The sequence below is a fragment of the Notamacropus eugenii genome, chromosome 5 (genome assembly GCF_028372415.1).
Source record: "Notamacropus eugenii isolate mMacEug1 chromosome 5, mMacEug1.pri_v2, whole genome shotgun sequence".
NCBI classification, from domain to species: Eukaryota; Metazoa; Chordata; class Mammalia; order Diprotodontia; family Macropodidae; genus Notamacropus; species Notamacropus eugenii.
The window spans coordinates 129875844-129893448 of record NC_092876.1 but is presented as its reverse complement, the minus strand read 5'-3'; the positions used below and the strand labels follow the sequence as shown (position 1 = coordinate 129893448).

At 43.6% G+C, this 17605-nt stretch overlaps 1 protein-coding gene across 4 annotated transcripts in view; it reads left to right on the top strand.

The window, feature by feature from the left end:
• The window catches only part of SLCO2B1 (solute carrier organic anion transporter family member 2B1), an 86672-nt gene extending 69298 nt beyond the window's left edge, over positions 1-17374 (top strand). For all 4 annotated transcript variants that reach the window (XM_072610830.1, XM_072610834.1, XM_072610831.1 and 1 more), the window contains 5 exons: positions 4660-4825; positions 11588-11760; positions 13016-13080; positions 15137-15257; positions 16527-17374. In XM_072610830.1, coding sequence (XP_072466931.1) covers positions 4660-4825; positions 11588-11760; positions 13016-13080; positions 15137-15257; positions 16527-16707 — 706 coding nt within the window. In that variant the 3' untranslated portion in view covers positions 16708-17374. The remainder of the gene's footprint in view (positions 1-4659; positions 4826-11587; positions 11761-13015; positions 13081-15136; positions 15258-16526) is intronic.
• The last annotated feature ends 231 nt before the right edge of the window (positions 17375-17605 follow it).

Sequence of the window (17605 nt, the reverse complement as noted above, 5' to 3'; positions counted from 1 at the left end):
TTCCCCTTAGGATCTTCATTCTGCTGCTTTCTCCTTCTACCATGACCAGTCAAGTATTTGAACTAATTGTGCATCTACTCTGTGTTAAGCCCAATTCTCTAATACTGGGTCCAGTAGGAGGTGCCCATGTCTGAGGGGAAGGAAGGAGATACAACCTTTGCCCTCCAGGATTCACTAGTCTTAGAAATGAGAAACATGGCCCCTGAACTCTGGGACCAACTTCCCTCCCCTCTTCCCACCTCTGCCTCTTCACTCAGTCCCAGGGAGGACATAGGACATACCATCACTTTAAGTGTGAAGTATTGTGTTCCCTTATTTTGTATACGTTTTAGCCTTCATATTTGTTCAACATTCCCTTCTGGATCCCTCCAAGAAACTCTTCTCTCTCTGTTGGCCACTGCTAGGCTTCCCCCTTCCCTCTCTTTCATAAAAAATGTCCTGCCTGCAGGTAAAGATACTGTTCGTGAGGCTTCCTTCCTGTATCCAGTGGTGCCAAAGCTGGTAACATCAATCCACATGTATAGACTGATAGTGACACCTATCCCCAAACTCCTCCAGGGATGTATCAGGTTCCTCCCATGCCTTAGGGATGTCCTGGACTCTATATGTCCCAAGGATCTTTACAACCCCTAAGGATGATGTGTATGATCATGGATCAGAGGGTTTAAAATTAAAAAATACTTTAGAGATCAGTTAGTCTAAGCCCCTCATTTTTCAGAGGAGGAAAATGAGGCACAGGGAAAAGATGTGATTTCCTTGCCTAGGTTCACAGGGAACATAATCATGATAAAAGCCTCATTCCTCCAGCCCCGATGTCAGTTTTCCCCCATTTCATTGCACTGCCTCTCTCATTGGAAGCCTGATTCTCAAGTCCTTGGCCATGCTTTTGGAAGGCCTGGCAAAGATTGCTCTGGAAAACTCCCCTTCCCTAGGCAGCATCCCCTTGTCCAGTGCCACCTGGCTTGGGTCCTACCACACAGAAAGAGGCAGCCAAGTTTTTCCAGCCTCTGCTCCCATCCCTTGTGTCAGACATGTCAAGACAGTTTTAGATGCATCAACAGTTTTTTGTTTTGTTTTGTTTTTTCTCAAGGGAAAGAAGGTTCAGTGCTAGGATTTTTGGTCTCTGCCTTTCCTACTCCCTCCCATTTATGAGTGTCATAACAACAGAATGGCACTAGTTCACCTCCACTTTGACCCCAGTGCCTGACTTGCCCCCATCTGCTCTCCCAGGAGACCTGTCACTTAGAGAGGCAAAAGACTGAACTTGGAGACCAGGGCCAGGGTTTAATCTTTGAATTCACTGCTTCTTATCTGTATGACTTTGGACAAACTTCCCTAGAGCTCCATTTTCTTCTCCGGAAAATGGGGTGTGTAGACTTGAATGACACTCTTCAAAGAATTATTGTACTTTGAGGTTCTATAAGAATCAGAGAACTGATCAGAACTGGAACTAACAGTGGGTGGCCAGGGCTTGCTCCAGGTATAGGACAACTGGTCAGGGCTACTGCCTACTCAACTGGCCTGCTCCCTCGTGCCACCCCTGGGCTACTCCCACCCCAAGGTCCCCTGCCTGTCCTGGGGACCTATAACCTCCATCAGCATGGAACTGGAGTGGGAGAAAGAGAGAGGACAGTATTGAAGGCCCTCAAGGGCTGCCCTTCTCAGTCTCTTTCTCTTCCTCTCCTCTTCCTCTCTACTGTGCTTTCTGGAGCTCTCATCTATTGTTAACAAATTCTATCTTCTTGTGCTCACTGACGCCTTCTTCTGAAGCCCCCACACTCCTGGCACCTTCTTCAAAGCTAGCTGCTCTTTCATTTTCAAACTCCTGACAGCAGGCCAGGAGGAGGAGTTGGCATAAGCCTTACTTGCCATTCCAGAGTCTCCCACTGCCATCAGTAGTCAACTCTCCCTCTAAATCTTTCCTCGTTTAGAGCTCTCTCTGTCATGTCTGGGACCTTATGGCCACCATCTTTGACCTTTAGGTCACCCATCCTCTTCCCCCACAAGTTCAACACCTGGTTCATGGGTTCTCCACTCCAGTCTCTATCCTCTTCGCATGCCCTGGCCTTCTGGTCCCTCAGCCTTCTCAAATCTCATACCCTCTGTCACCATTCTCCCTCAATCTAGGAATGGCATCTTCAGCCCCAACCTTCTAATTCGGCTCAACTGAATTTGCCCCAGGTGCTGGAATTTCTAGTTAAAAGTTATCATCATCACCAATCATTGTCCTTCATCCATTCTCACCCTCATCATCATCTCAACTTCTGTACTTAATGCTTGACCCCCTCCCTCTTTTATCCCATAGACTACTGACCATCTTGAAGAATTTGGGTTTCCCAACCTGGCCTCCACCTAAGCCTCATCCCAAACTCTTTGAGTACCTCAGAATTTCTGGGAGTTTCAAAGTCAGAAGGCACTTTAGGAAACTATCTAACCCCTCCTTAGAGCCTGACTCTCTTTTATAACATCTCCAACAATAGCCAATCACATGGCCAATGCTTGAGCACTTCCAGTGATGGGGAGCTCATTGCCTCATGAGGTAGCCTATTATAGTTTTGGACTACTCCGATTACTAGGACGTTTTTCCTTCTCTTGAGCCAGAATTTGCTCTCCTGTAACTTCTACTCACTGTTCCCAGTTCTGCTCTGTGGGACCAAGAAAAACAAGAATAATCACTCTTTAAATCATGACTGATCTTTGAGAACTTGAATCCCGGGACTTGAGCCCCTTTGAGACAGAGATCGCATCTCCTCTTCCACCTCCTCCTCTTCCTCCCCTTTCTTGTTCTTCCTCATTTCTTCCTCTCCCTCCTTCTTCCTTCCCTACAGCCCTGAGCATAGGGGCCAGCCTATAACAGGGGCTTCATAAAGTATTTAAATAACTCCTATGACAGGAATGAGAGAGAGTTCGTCCCACTGGGAGACACTCTATGTGTTAGGAAGTTCTTCCTTATATGGAGCAAAAATTTGCCACCTTGTGCTTCTGTCGCGATGATAGATGTATTGCTTACCTGCCTTCCCTTCCTTCCCAGGGCTTCCTCTCACCCTCTGTATCATCCAGATCCCCCAGTAACATACCTACTCCCCCTTTCCCTTCTATTCCTCTATGTATTTGCTGTCTAAATCACCTCCTCTAGGAAGCTTTCCCTGATTAACTTCATTAGCTTTACTTATTCTTTCATTGGGCATTCCTTCAGGGCTTACAGATTATTTATACTGTATTCTAGCCTTAATTTTTTCTATTTCATGTCCATGTCTGGGGTGCAGTTCTTATCTCTCCTTCAGACTCCGGACTCAAACTAAGAATTCTCTGAGGACAGGGGTTGTTTCTCACCAGTTCTCAAACTCAGAGCTTCTTTGGAACAGGATCTTGCCATTTCTGACTTGGGACTCTCTGAGAACAGAGATCACATCTGTTTTTCACAGCAGGGACAATGCCTTCCACTCCAGGCCAGAGATTCTCTGAAGGCAGAGGCTTGCCTCCACTCTCCATTGCTCCCTCACAGTACCCACCTTGGAAATTTGCCCACAAAGGGCTAACCAGGCCCTCTGGTACACAGACTCTAATTGTGCCTCATGATGGATCTCTTAGTGAGTTTCAGAGCCTCAGGGAGTCAGGAAACCTGAGTACTAACCAACCCCCAACTCAATTCAACAAGTATTAAGCATCTCTTATATGTCAGGTATTATGCTAGCCACACATAAAGACCCACCCCAAGATCCCCTAAATCAGTCATTTACTTCAAAAGACTTGACCTTCAGTCATTAACTTGCTAAGAGACAGTGGGATGGGGTATAGTGGAAGGAGCTCTTGACTTGGAGTCAGGAGAGATTGGGGTTCAGTTCCTGTATTTGACACTAACAAGACTGTGTGACCCTGAGCAAGTCACTTAACCTCTTCAAGTTTCAGTTTCCTTATCTGTTAAATAGAAATAATATATGAAGTACTTACCTCACAAAACTGTTGCGATGATCCATTGAGATCATGTGTGTAAAGTGCTTTGCAAATCTTAAAGCCCCTTTACAAATATTGCTTGTTGAGTTGTTATCATCTAAGATCCCTTCTAGCTCTGACATTCTGTGACCCAGGGCAGAAGCATTAAACCTCTCAGGGCCTTGATTGCTTCATCTGTAAAAACCCTAGAAAAATTTGCATGTGAGAAGGTTGCTGTAGCTCTAGCAGTTTGAGCTGCAGAGAAACTGACTCCAACTCGGTGTATCTGGTACATACCATCTCAGCAAGGAGTAGCTTTCATATGGAGTGAAGCAAAGATTTATTTTGATAGTGAACATGCAAAAAAATCCAGTGGAACCTCCAGGATTCAAAATTATAAAAAAATGATGATACCTTACTCAAGCAGGGGCTGCTCCGGCTGATTCCTTAAGGGGAAGACTGGATCTTAGCTAAATGTTGCATCTCCCTTGGTTCCTAAATATTAGTAACTTGACAGAATGCAATGCCAATACCAGCAATATTATTCTCTATGTTAATTCAATACTGAATCCCCATTTTTACAGGTGAGTCTAGAACAAGTGTCTAAATTCCTGAGGTTATTGCTCTTTGGGTAACATCAGGATGGATATGGGAAAGATAGAAGTTGGGGGCAGGGAGCAGTATCATGGGCGGAGATCTGATTTTGTGATGTTGCTTTCTTCCCAGCACTCTTCCTGAAAATGAGGACTTCCTAAGCTGCACCCAGCTGTGTTCCTGCTCCAAAAGTGACTTTAACCCTGTGTGTGATACCAGGAGCCACATTGAGTATGTCACCCCCTGTCAGGCCGGCTGCACAGGCCTGCAGGGTGATCCAGGTCCAGGTCAAGGCCCAGTGAGTTCCCTTTACTGATCTCTCCTTCTTCCTCTCTCTCCTTCAATGGTAACAACAACAGGGGAGTGAGTGGAGGGAGGCCTTCGGGTGAGAGTGGGGAGTACGGTTCATTCACAGAATCTTAAAAGTTGGGAGAGACCTCAGACTTCACCTAGTTTACTAAATAGCAGAACAGAATGGCAAGCACTCGGCCAACCTTTTCTTGAAGACTTCCAATCTTGCAGGCCCACGATCACCGAAGGGTGTCTGGTCCACTTTGGGACAGCTCTCCTTTTTTGTAGTATTCCTAACATCAAGGCTGATCCTACTTCCACTATTTCTAGCAACTGCACCCAGATCTGCCTTCTAGAGCAAGACAGAACAAACCCAATTCCTTTTCCATATTTGAGATCTTCAAATATCCGCAGGCAGCTGTTATGTCCCCCTAAACCTTCTCTTCTGGAGGTTAACTATTCTCAGTTCTTTCAGCTGAGCCATGTATGATGATCAGAGTTGGCATGAGGGCTAACAGACATCTGTCCTTTACCTTCCCTGCTGCCCTCCTCTGGATGTTTATCCTAAAACATGGCTCCCCAGAACTGAACATAGCTGACTGGCCAGGGCAGAGGACAGCAGGGCCATCCCCTCCCTACCACAGGCCACTATGTCCCTTAAGGCAACCCAAGACCTCCTCAGCTTTCATGGTTTCCATTTAACTATGACTCTCCTTAAGCTTTCCATCCACCAAAACTCCCAGTTATTTTTTGACTAATGCTAGCTAGCCAAGTCTCCCCCATCTTGTGTTTGTCAAGTTGGTTTTCCAAATCCAAGTGTATGACTTTGCAGTTAACCCTAGTGCATTTCATCTTATTACTTGCAACCTAACTTTCTGGCCCTTTGAGAGTTCTTTGGATCCTGACTGATGCCAAGTGTTAGGTACCCCTCCCCTAGCACTGACTGTGTCATCTGGAAGTCAAATACATATGCTGTCTATACCTGCATCCAAGTCATTGATAAAAATGTTAAATGGCACAGGGACAACTACTGATCCCTGAGCCACTCCACTAGAGACTTCTCCCCAAGCTGACATAGAACTATCAGTGACTATTCTTTGAGTATAGCCATTGAACCCATTTTAAATCTTTCTATTTGTGTTATTGTATGGCGAAAGTCTCTGCTCTTTCTCCATAAGGACAACTTAAGAGGCTTCATCCAATGTTGTACTAAAGTTTAGGTAAACCATACCTATGGCATTCTCAGAGAACCCAGTCAACAGAAGAAAAAAATAGAAAATGGGGTTAGTCTAGCATGATCCATTATAAAGGAAGTCATACTGGTTCTTTGCGATCTAGAGATTTACTAAATATCCCTTTAATATAATACATTCTAGAATTTTGCCATGAATTAAAGTCAAATTAACTGGCCCAGGGGTTGGGAACCTGTGGCCTTGAGGCCACTTGTGGTCAGGTTCCCCACCCCTTGACTGGCCTATAGTTTAGAGACTCTATTCACTTCTTTTTTTATTTTTAATTGGCATCATTTTATCATCTCTGGTCATAGAATTTGGCCTTTTTCAGTCTTGTCATTTGTTGAAAAGGCCAAGATCCTCCACTGTATCCTGGGCCATTTCCAGTTGTCCCAGTTCATATCTGACTACTGGACCCGGGTGGAGGAGAAAGTGAGGCTGGTGACTCTGCACAGCTCTCCTTCACTTAAGTCCAACTCACTTGCATGTCATGGCATCATCTCCCTAATGTCACAGTCCTCTTTGACATTGAAGAACAAACTGCAGCAGTACTTCTTGACCTTGGGTGCAGCTTGAATCCACTGTGTGGTATAGCTATCCAAGAAGCTAATGCAGTTAAGATGTTCAATAAAGTCAGTAAGCATTTATTAAGCTCCTACTGTGCCAGGCACCAAAGAAAGGAAAGGAGAGTCCCTGCCCTCAGGTTGCTCACAGGCTAATAGTTAAGTGATTTGTCCAGAATTATACAGTGAGTAAGTCTGGGATCAGAATTCCAAGCCAGATCTCTGGGACCCAAGTGCAAGAATCTTCACATCCTACCATAGCTATTCAAAAAAATATTCCAATTACTATAGTGTATCTAAGACTAATTTTAGGGAAACCTCCTGGGAGACCCTGTAGTTAAGGTAGGGCTCTGCCTCGGTGGTTTTTATCTATTTCCTATCTGAATCTTGAGGCAACATGTCACGATGGAAAAACTAGACTTTAAGCAGCATCAGAAGACTGGTCCAAATCCATGTGACTTCTCTGACCTCAGCTTCGTCAACAGCAAAATGAAGGAGACTGGACTAGTTATGTCCAAGACTGATTGGACTTGATTGGACCAGATGGGGCCCTCTGGCTTTAGACTGTAGAATTTCTTCATGTTGTGGTAGCTGTATTGTATCTAAACATAAAATCTTTCTGTGTTTACAGAGGGTCAGAGTTTGCTGAGGATGTGTTTCAGCATGCTCAGAAATTTGATTGGTTCCCATGCTGGCCAACCCAGGAAGGATCCTTCCAAAACTCATGAGACTTGAAGTAGGGGAAGCCTGGAGACATCATCTAGTTCAGTGTGTGTGTGTGTGTGTGTGTGTGTGTGTGTGTGTGTGTGTGTGTGTGTGTGTGTGTGTGTGTGTGTGTGTATGCACCTGGTAGAGCCCAGGGACCCTTTCTCCAAATCATTTTTTCATAATGCATAAAATACAATAGTTGAGATTATACTGTCAAAGTATTTAAAAAACAAGCCCACAGACCCCAGGCTAAGAAACCTTGAGCTAATCCAATTTCTTCATTTTACAGAAGTCACATAGAAATTAAGGGACAAACCTAGGACAAAAACTAATTCCCAGACCAGGGATAGAAGTTTTTGCTGTTGTGTTGCAGTATCTGTTGTAATGTTAAATAGGCCTATGAAATGACAAGGTTGCACTTTGTAAGATTTATAAGGACTTTTTCAGCTACAGTATTTTAGGTTCCATCTAGCTCAGACATTCCACATTGTAAGGTACCTTCCAGTTCTAACATTCTAGGATTCTGTGCACTGGGGGGGGTGTTGTTCCTCTCTCAGGGAATTACCCACTCTGGGTCTCAATTTCCCCATATGTCCTAGGGATATGTCTATATCTGACCATATGTCAAAACTCTTTTCTTAAAGAAAGTCTCCATTTGATACATACATATGTGTGTGCATGATATATGCATGTACATATGTGTGTATGCACATATATATTTCTAAAGAGAGAGAAAGGGGAGAGAGACAGGTAAGAAAGAATGGAGGAAAGAGAAAAGGAGAAAGGGAGAGAGAGAAAGAAGAAGAGTAGGAGGGAAAGAAAAAGACAGACAGATGGAGGCAGACAGAGACAGACAGACAAGAGTTCTGATCATTCTTTAACTGCTCTTGTTTTTTCCTTTATTGGGATCATGCTTCTCAACATTTTTGCTTTTCTCCCCTATGCCTAGCTTCCCGTTGAAGTCACTAAGCACATTAAAATAGAAATTGATTTAATAAAGAGGAACTTACTGAGTTCTTCTTAGAACTTCTCTACTTCCATCATCCCCTACAACAGATGCTGGCATAGAAGCTGCCATTATCTCCATGGCAGCATTTTTACAAACACTTGACAAGGCCACCGCAATACAAGATGACCAAGCATTCTTGAAAACATCTTTCTTCTTGCCTTTGGGTGAACAATAAAACTAAATCTGCCAATGCCTTTATTTGCTTCTCCAAGCCGTCCTTTCTTGTAGCTGACTTCCTGTGGTCTTCTGACTTAATCACAGTGAAGATATGAAATTGATAGGCTTCAGTTCCTCTAGTAGTACATTTGTTCATTGGTCAGTGGACGAGAATCTCACTTGTAGAACAACAATAGATAAACTAATATTTGGAGATGGTCTGAAAATGGTGTGATTCTTAGCAGTCTATGACACTCTTTGATGACGATGATGATTTTGAAGATAATGACAGGGACAATGATGATGATAGCTAGCATATATATACATATACCTACGTTGGGTGTGTGTGTGTACATATGTATATATATATATGTGTGTGTGTGTGTGTGTGTGTGTGTGTGTATAACTTTAAGGTTGATAGGGTGTTCTATCTATATTAACAAAGGCTGTACCACTGCAGTATAAGCCCAGGCTAGTTCTACCATGTTATAAAGGTTTCAGCAAGCATAGCTCTGAGTTTCTCACAACAACCCCGGGAGGTAGGTGCTATTATCCCCATTTTACAGATGTGGAAACTGAGGCTAAGAAAGGTTGGGTAACTTGATGAGGGTCACATAGCTAGTAGGCATCTCCTTGATTTCCAGCTCTGTCTTCTGTGCCATCTAGTCATCCTTTTCTGTTCTACCACTGCCACTATAGAAAGATGGCAGCCACAAAGGACTGTGCACCATTTTGTATTTTTCTTTGCTTCATGAATTTCTATGGACAAAGAATTCACTGCCAAGTGGGCCAGGCTCCTGGTGAGAAACCTCTGTGTACATGCTGTAGAGGCAACATGGAATGGTGGACAGAAAGCTAGACTTGGAGTCAGGAAGGCTTGGGTTCAAATCCCCCCTCAGACACAGTTATGTGAATTGGAGCAAATCACTTAACTTCTGTACCTCGGTACAATAAAATAAGGAGGTTGGAGCTGAGGACCTCTAAGGCCCCTTCCCACTCTAGATATGTGCTCTAATGACACTAAGATAAGCTGACCATCAGAAAGTAGATAGTATACCGGCAAAACTATACTTCTTAAAACCTTTCTAGCACAGTAGAACCTGCCAGGGCTCATATTTCAGTGGTCTACCCTTTGTTTAACCCAGGAGCATGTGGAGTCCTAGCATCTAACTCTCAAGAAACCAATTTGGGAAGAAGTGGCCAATAAAGCCTTCCAGAAGAAACTGGAGCTTAGGCTAGGCATTGAAGAATGGAGAAGATTGCAAAAAAGGAGAGAGAATAGTAAGGAAGGAAACTGGCCTAGCTGGTGTAGAAGATGCATACTGAGTAGCTAAGAGGGGCCGTAGCAGGGTGAGTCTCTTTGAGTAGTTGAATTTGAGGACAAAATCCTATCTTCAAGTAGCTATCTGGTAGAAAATTGGCTTCTATTCTGTCTGACCCCAGAGGGACTGAATATATTACGAAGGCAGATTTGGGTTCGATGAAAGACTACTTGCTGTATTTTTCGTTGAAAAGAATGAGCTACCTTAGAAGGTAATGAGCTTCTCATTCATGGAAGCATTCAAGGAGAGGCTTGGTGACCATTTGACAGGTACAGCTTTGATGAGAGAAAAAGAGAGAGAGAAATATACTAGAGGGCTTTGGATGGTGTGATGAGCAATGAAACATTTATCTTGAACCTTTGTAGAGATGGGTGGTATCAAATTAATCTGAATTTTGGTGACAGGGAAATACAGAATAGTTCTTCTTATCTCTCCCTCACTTTTGTTGGAGGAGGAGATAGCTCATTAGTCAAGTGCTTCTGTAACAATATGAGTAAGGTAACACAAACTCACTTTGCAATCAGGTGGACTTCCAGTTGTCTTGATATGGGGAAGATGAGACCTAGGATGGTAGAACAGACCACTGAGTTCATTGTTGAACTAGGACTTTAGATTAGACCAGGGGTGAGGAACCAAGGGTCTTGAGGCCACATGAGGCCCTCTAGGTCCTCAGGTGCAGCCATTGGAATCCAAACTTCACAGAACAAATCCCCATAATAAAAGGATTTGTTCTGTAAAACTTGGACTCAGTCAAAAGGCTGTATCCGAGGACCCAGAAGACCACATGTGGCCTCAAAGTCACAGGTTCCCCATCCCTGGGTTAGACCAATGAGTTAAATCTAGAGAATCCAAGCAGGTAAATGCAACTTGCATTTGGGTATGTCTTGGAAGGAAGATGTTATTCTTGTCTTGGGCTGTGGAAAGGGAGCTGAACATGGACCTCCAAGTATGTAAAGGGCTATCACATGAAAAAGGGATTTGGGCCTGATGCAAGGGGAAACTCTGTCACAATTAGAGCTAGGCAAAAGTGGAATGAGCTGCCTCAGAAGTGGGCTCCCCATCACTGGAGGTCTCCAAGTAGAGATTAGGTGACTATTTGTCACACATATTGTAAAGGATTCTTGTTCAGGTTACAGTAGATGTCCCCTGAGGTCCCTTGGATAGTCTGTTTCTGTGACCTAGCCTGGAAAGGATCATGTGTCAGGATATTCCATAGGAACAAGTTAAGGATCAGGTCAGAAAATATAAGCACAATTTAGTCAGAAAGTGGCTAGTTTCCTTTTATCCACATCTGTTTTTTGCCCTCTCCTTGGTGTTATAGTTCTGAATATTCCTTTTTCCCTTGTGAATGAACCCTAAAAAATCCACTCTTGAGACTTAGCACATGTGGAGACAATGAGAAGGGAAAGAAAGAAATGGGACCCGGAACTGGTCATCAATTTTGGTAGCAGTGACAAAGGAAGGAACAAGGTAATGGGGATAGGAGGTAAGGGGTGGAGAGAAGCATATTTTTAAGTCTAGCAACATCAGGGACAAAAAAAATATGACCAGAGGATTCTGGGAGTCATGGGTGGGTGGGATTCATAGGTTACAGATGTTTAAGGAGTAGAATGGACCAAGGAAAAGATCCAATGGGTCATCTCCAAGGAAGACCTAGTACCCTATGAAGCTGATGTAGTGCAGGAAAGCATAAGAGTCAATGCATAATCCTTCATCCAGATGTACCAGGGCTTACCAATATCTTTCTCTCACCTCCAGGACTCTCCTTTTATTTTCTAGGTTATCTATACCAACTGCAGCTGCCTCCTTTCAGGACTTCGGAATAGTTCAGTCACCTCTGGTTCCTGTGAATCATCCTGTAGTCATCTAGTGCTTCCATTCATTCTCCTCGTCAGTCTTGGAGGGGCTGTGGCCAGTATCACTCACACACCCTCCTTCATGCTTATCCTAAGGTAATAGCACACATACCATGTTAGATTGTGGAATGCTTGAGATTGGGGGGACATTACACTGTGTGATGGGACAGTTATACATATTACAACAAAGGCAACAGTGAATGTAAGGGATGAGTTATTGAGGGGAAGCAAGCCCACAATTTGAGATAATGAGCTGAAGTAACAGAAATGTTTATTGGAAGAGATTATAATGGACCATATAATGTAGTGGGAAGAGATCTGAATCTGGAAGTAAAAGATCTGAGTTCGAGTTCTAACTTTGATACTTCCTAGCCATTTGAGCTTGGATGAGTCACTTAACTTCTCAAAGCCTCAGTTTCCTTATCTGTAAAATGAGGATAATGATCCCTGCATTTGCTACCTCCCTGTTCCTCTGAGGAAGGTATTTCATAAACCTAAAGTTTTCTAGAAATGGAAAGTGATTTTCTTATATTAGATAAAGAAATGGGCTATCAGTTAATGGGGACATCTTTTCTTTCCTGATTACCACCCCGCAATGGGAGGCCCACAGTAAGTACTCAGATCACAAATCACATGAATGAATCTATGAAGTCATTGATGAATGAATGATTGAATCATATGGATGAATTGAAGAATCAATGAATGAATTTCTAAATGAACAAGGTGATAAATGAGTTAGTGAATGAACTGATGAACAAATTAAATTCCTGTATAACCTTGGCCAAGTCATTCTCCATAGGTGCCTCATTTTTCTCATTTATAAAATTAAGGGGGTTGGGTCAGATGTTTTCTGGGGTCTCTTCCAGCTCTATATCTATGATCTTACAACTACAGATTCCTTAGTTCCTAAGTTTTTCATAGCTGTGAGTAGGGAAAGAGTAACTCAGTGATCAGGACTGAGAAGAGGTTCAGAGTCTTGCATAGAATCTCAGAAGTAGAGGACATCTAGTCCAAGCCCATTCTGAAATAAGCACCTATCCCATGCTAGTAAACATCCAACTTTTGTTCATGAAGTATTCCGGTGAAGGCAAATCCACTCCCTCCCACTTTTGGATGGCTCTAATTGTAATGAAGTAGTTTTTTTTCCATACATGAAGCTAAAAACTGCCTCACTAAAAGTTTCAACAATTACTCTTACTCTTTCCCCCACCTCAGACCGAGCAGAATTAAATTTCATATTTCTTCTTTGTGACAGTCCTTCAAGAACCTAAAAGCAGTTATCATGCTCCCCCTAAGTTTTCTCTTTTTGCAAGATAAACCTTCTCATTCATCTGTGGCCTTTGGTTTGCAGGGGGGTGAAGAAAGAAGATAAGTCTTTGGCTGTTGGAATGCAGTTCATGTTGCAGAGAGTTTTAGGTACAAACAAAAACTGGGGTGGGGTGGGATGCATTATGGAGTCAGAAGGGAGGGAAGAAGAAGTGGGAAAAGAAGGCGAAGGAAGGCACAATGTGGAGACATGGATAGTATTCTAATCAGTATTTGGGGAGGCCCAAGGTGTCATAGATTCCTGGACTTCTCAGAATCCCAAGAAAGGTTGAGCAGTATGTAACACTAGCTAGAGAGTCAGAAGACCCACATCCTTGTTCTGGCCCTGCCACTCACTCCTTATGAGACCCTAAATATCTTACTTTTCTTTATTTGGGCCTCAATTTCCCCATCTATAAAATAAGTTTAGTTACTAGTTGTTCTAGCTACCTCACAGAGATATCTTAGAAATAAGAGCAAATCCAATTCAACAAACCTTTAGTAAGCACCTGTTCATGGCAATGAGGCTCCAAACCAGAAAAACAATGCAAACTCTGCCCTCAAAGAGCTTATGTTTTACTCAGGGAATATATCATGGGCACAACTATGTATGATATACATTGCAATGTGATCAGGGGATAGAAATGATCACTTCCTATAATGGTGGGGTTGGGGGAAGGGAGATCATGGGAGGCTCCATGGAGAAAGTGACCAAGACTTGGAGGAAAAAAGGGCAGGAAGTCTGGTATCATGGAAAGAAGCCTGGATTTGGAATCAGATAGCCTAGATTCAGATCTCTACTCTGCTACTTGCTTGATGGGTGACCCCAGGTGAATCACAAGCAGCATGGGGCAATAGAAAGGAAACTGGATTTAAAGACAGAGGATGTGGGTTCAAATCTTGGCTCTGCCATTTACCACCTGAGTGATTTTGAACAAATTGCTTCCCTTCTCAGGGGCTCAGGTTTATCATCTGTAAAATGTGGAGGTTGCACTCTGTGACCTCAGAAATTCCAGTACTCAATCCATGATGTTTCTCTGATGGTCTGTGAATGTGAAGGGGTTGGATAAGGTGGCCTCTAAGATCCCTTTCAGCCTTGAGCAGCTATAAATATGAATGGGAGGGGGGGAGTATTAAGTGCTTACAGTGTGTCAGGCTCTATGCTAAATGCTGGAGATACAAAAAGGAAAACAAGGCAGTCCTTGGTGTCAGTGAATTCTAAGTAGAGAAAATACCACACATGGGAGAGTCCAGCTGCAAAGCAGATGGAAGGACCCAGAGGTCCTTGACAGGTCACATGGAAATAGTTGAGAGTTTAGAGACACAGTGGCCAGATGGTAAGGACTTTTGCCCTCTTGGCTGGATGCTGATGTTCCCCCACCCCCACCCCATGCTCCTTCCCGTGAAAGATAACCCAAAGTCCCTGAATTGATCACAAGTCTGAATAGGAGGACAGTACCCAATGTCTGCTTCACCCTGGACTCACCTAATGGGAGATCAACTTCCAGGGGAAGGGCAGCATTCAGAGCCTGCTTCTTGATAGGCCTAATGTGTACAGAACTGGACAGGATAGGCCTCCAGTATGTATTCCAGGTATTTTGGATATCTATGATCATGGGTAAAAGTGGTTAGCTATGATTATTAAATACCCTCTGCTTCAGACAGGGTGGCTTCTATTCCACAAAGATGCTTTTCTTAATATATTTCAGGGAAGACATCTTCACTATGTCTCTTGGTAAAATATCCAATGTCTTCCAACACTTACTAGAATACTATCTAACCATCTTCCACTGTCTTCCATTTACTGAAGGGAGTCAGAGAATGGTTGCTCATCACTGCTTGTACGTCTACACCTAGAGTGAGAACTAGCCCTCAGAGCCTCCTATTCTTAGAGAAAGACATAGCCCCTGCCCTGGCAGAGCCTCTGGTCTGAGAGGGAAAAACAGTTCCTATACTCGAGGAACCCCTGGCTCCAGGGAGCCCCCCAAATCTGAGAAAGCCTTCCCTCAGGGTAATCATCCCCTAAAAATCTCACCCTTGCCTTCTCCAGTCAGTGGCTTTAAATGTGTTCACTAAATGACCCCCGTCAGCCCTGGGGAGGAAGAGTAGATTCCCATAGATCTGAATTGGGCAGTCCTACTTATATAACCCATGTTTTCTCCCACAGCCTGGATGCCCAGCCCTGTGATCCATGGCAGTGCCATTGACACTGCTTGTGTCTTCTGGGCTGATACCTGTGGGATGCGGTCTCTTTGTCGATACTATGACCATGACCTTCTCAGGCATCGGTGAGTCCCACAGGTTGAGTGTGGTCAGGGAGGGAGGGCGGGAGGGAGAATGAAAGACTCCACACAATAAGCCCTACTAAGGTTGTCTAGAAACAGGGATTTTAATCCCAAATTCTGACCCAGAGAGGATTTTATAGATAAATCCTTGGCTTTGAGAAGGGAAACAAGGGACTTGTTAAGTTGTCAAGAGGATAGTTCTTGTTACCTTGTACAGGACAGGTCAGAAGGAACCCATTAAAAAACATGACATCACAGGAAGTCTAGAAATTTTCTGAAATAGTCAGTGGCTTAGGAGAGAATTGTCTGACAGTTGGACAAGACAGGGAGTACAATTTGGGAAACTGAGATATTTCCTGAAGGAATCAGTCACCCAGAATATGACTCCAATGTTTACGTTCTAAGGTCCTGCCAACTCTCAAATTCTATGCTTTGTATTCTAAGACCCTTTAAGCTTCCATGCTTGGTGTTCTAAGGCCTCCTAGCATTCTAACATCAAGGTGCTGTATTGTCTCTGAATCCAAAGAGAGACTCAGATAAATCTTAATCCCATCAAGATAAAACTGATTGATTTCAGTCTACTTAATTTCAAGCTTGTCTTGATTTCTACTCCTAGACTTGGATCACTTTTGAGTATTTTGATGATATTTTATCAGAATCTAAAATCAGAACATATGATCCAACAAATGGTTATTTTCTGCATTTGTGAATGGGACAGAATATTTGAAATTATTTTTCAGTGGAAAGAACACTGGCCAAAGATTAAGAAGAACTGGGTTTCATCCTCAAATCTGTCCCTTAATAACTGTGTGGCCTTAGACAAGTTACTTGTACTTCCTAGGCCCCAGTTTCCTCTTCTATAAAGGGATTGGTTTGAAATTGCCTAACATTCATCTAGTTTAGTAATGCTAGCTTCAAGTTTAAGAGTTTTGGAGAAGGGAAAGATGAGTGTAAACTGGAATAATCAAAGCAAACCTCCTAGAAGAAATGGGGATGGAGCTGATCTTGAAGCCTGGCTGAGATTTGGAGAGAAGATGAGGGTGACAGAGGGCTCATGAGAACTTGGGAACACAGGGATGGCTATGGAAAACAATTCTTTCCTCTAGAGATAGGGCCACTGGACTTGATGAAGAGTGCCTTTCTCAGACTTCCCTCATTAGGGTTGTACCCCTGCCCTCAAATGGGATCACATTCAGGAAGATGTATAGCGGGAAACCTCAGTGGAATTTGTGACCATAGCCCAACGGCATTTCTCATTCCTTCTTCTTCCAGGTTCATCGGGCTCCAATTCTTCTTCAAGCTGGGCACACTGGTCTGCTTCACCCTGGTGTTCATCATCCTACGACAGCAGGAGAAGGAGGCTGCTAGCTCTAGGTCCCACAACGGACTCGTTTCCAAGGAGGAGAAGTTGGTCCTTAGCTCAGAGAAGAGATCTGAGGATTCCAGAATGTGAGCCAGCTGCCCCAGGCCCAGCCTGTCTCCTTCCTCCATTCTGAAGTGAGCAAATGATCCTACCAATGATGAGGAGAAGGAGTAACATCTGCAACAAATATAGCCTTTGCTGAAGTCCTGTGCCATGGGATGGTGTGGGGGCTATGTCTAAGTGAAAGGGGCAAATGGAGACTGGTTACTTGGGATCTTTTCCCCAAAGAACCGTTCAAGGGACTGGAAGACACTATCTTCTCTCTCTAAGATGCTCTCTCAGTACTCTAATTTTCTTGTAGCAAGAGCCTCAGATAGAGAGCCTTAATCAGTACGGGGCAGAGGTCGCCGAAAGCCACTCCCCATTATGATCTGATCATCTTGCTTGCTTTCAGTGTTGGCTTATCTCTGCTACCCACAGACAGAGACCAGTGGATTCTTTCTCCAGTGATCTCAGCTCTCCTAGAAACAAAGAGACAAGAGGACCAACCTCCAGGGTCACCACACAAATTCACATGTGGGGAAATGGAAGGACAGGATTCTAAGTTCACTATGAGTATGACAGCTTCTCTGTTCCTGCACCTCATCCCAACCTGTTACCTAAGAAATTCATGTCAAGGATGCTGTGCAGTCATTCCCAAGAACGAACTGTCTGGTTTTTGGCAATCACTAACATCAGGGATTGACTATCTTTTGTATACTCCGACTCCATTTTTTATACTCTTCCTTTGATCATTCTCAGAGCCTAGACTGAGAACAACGAGCCCCAGGTTTCTTTGCCTAAGCTCTTGGCAGGTTTGTATGTTTGCCTGGGTGCAGTGATATTTCATTATATTCTTGCATTTATCTAGAGGTATGGTTCCCCCTGCTTTCACATGCCTTTGTTTACACAAACTATAGATAGTCACCTCCTTATCCTTGCCCAGGCA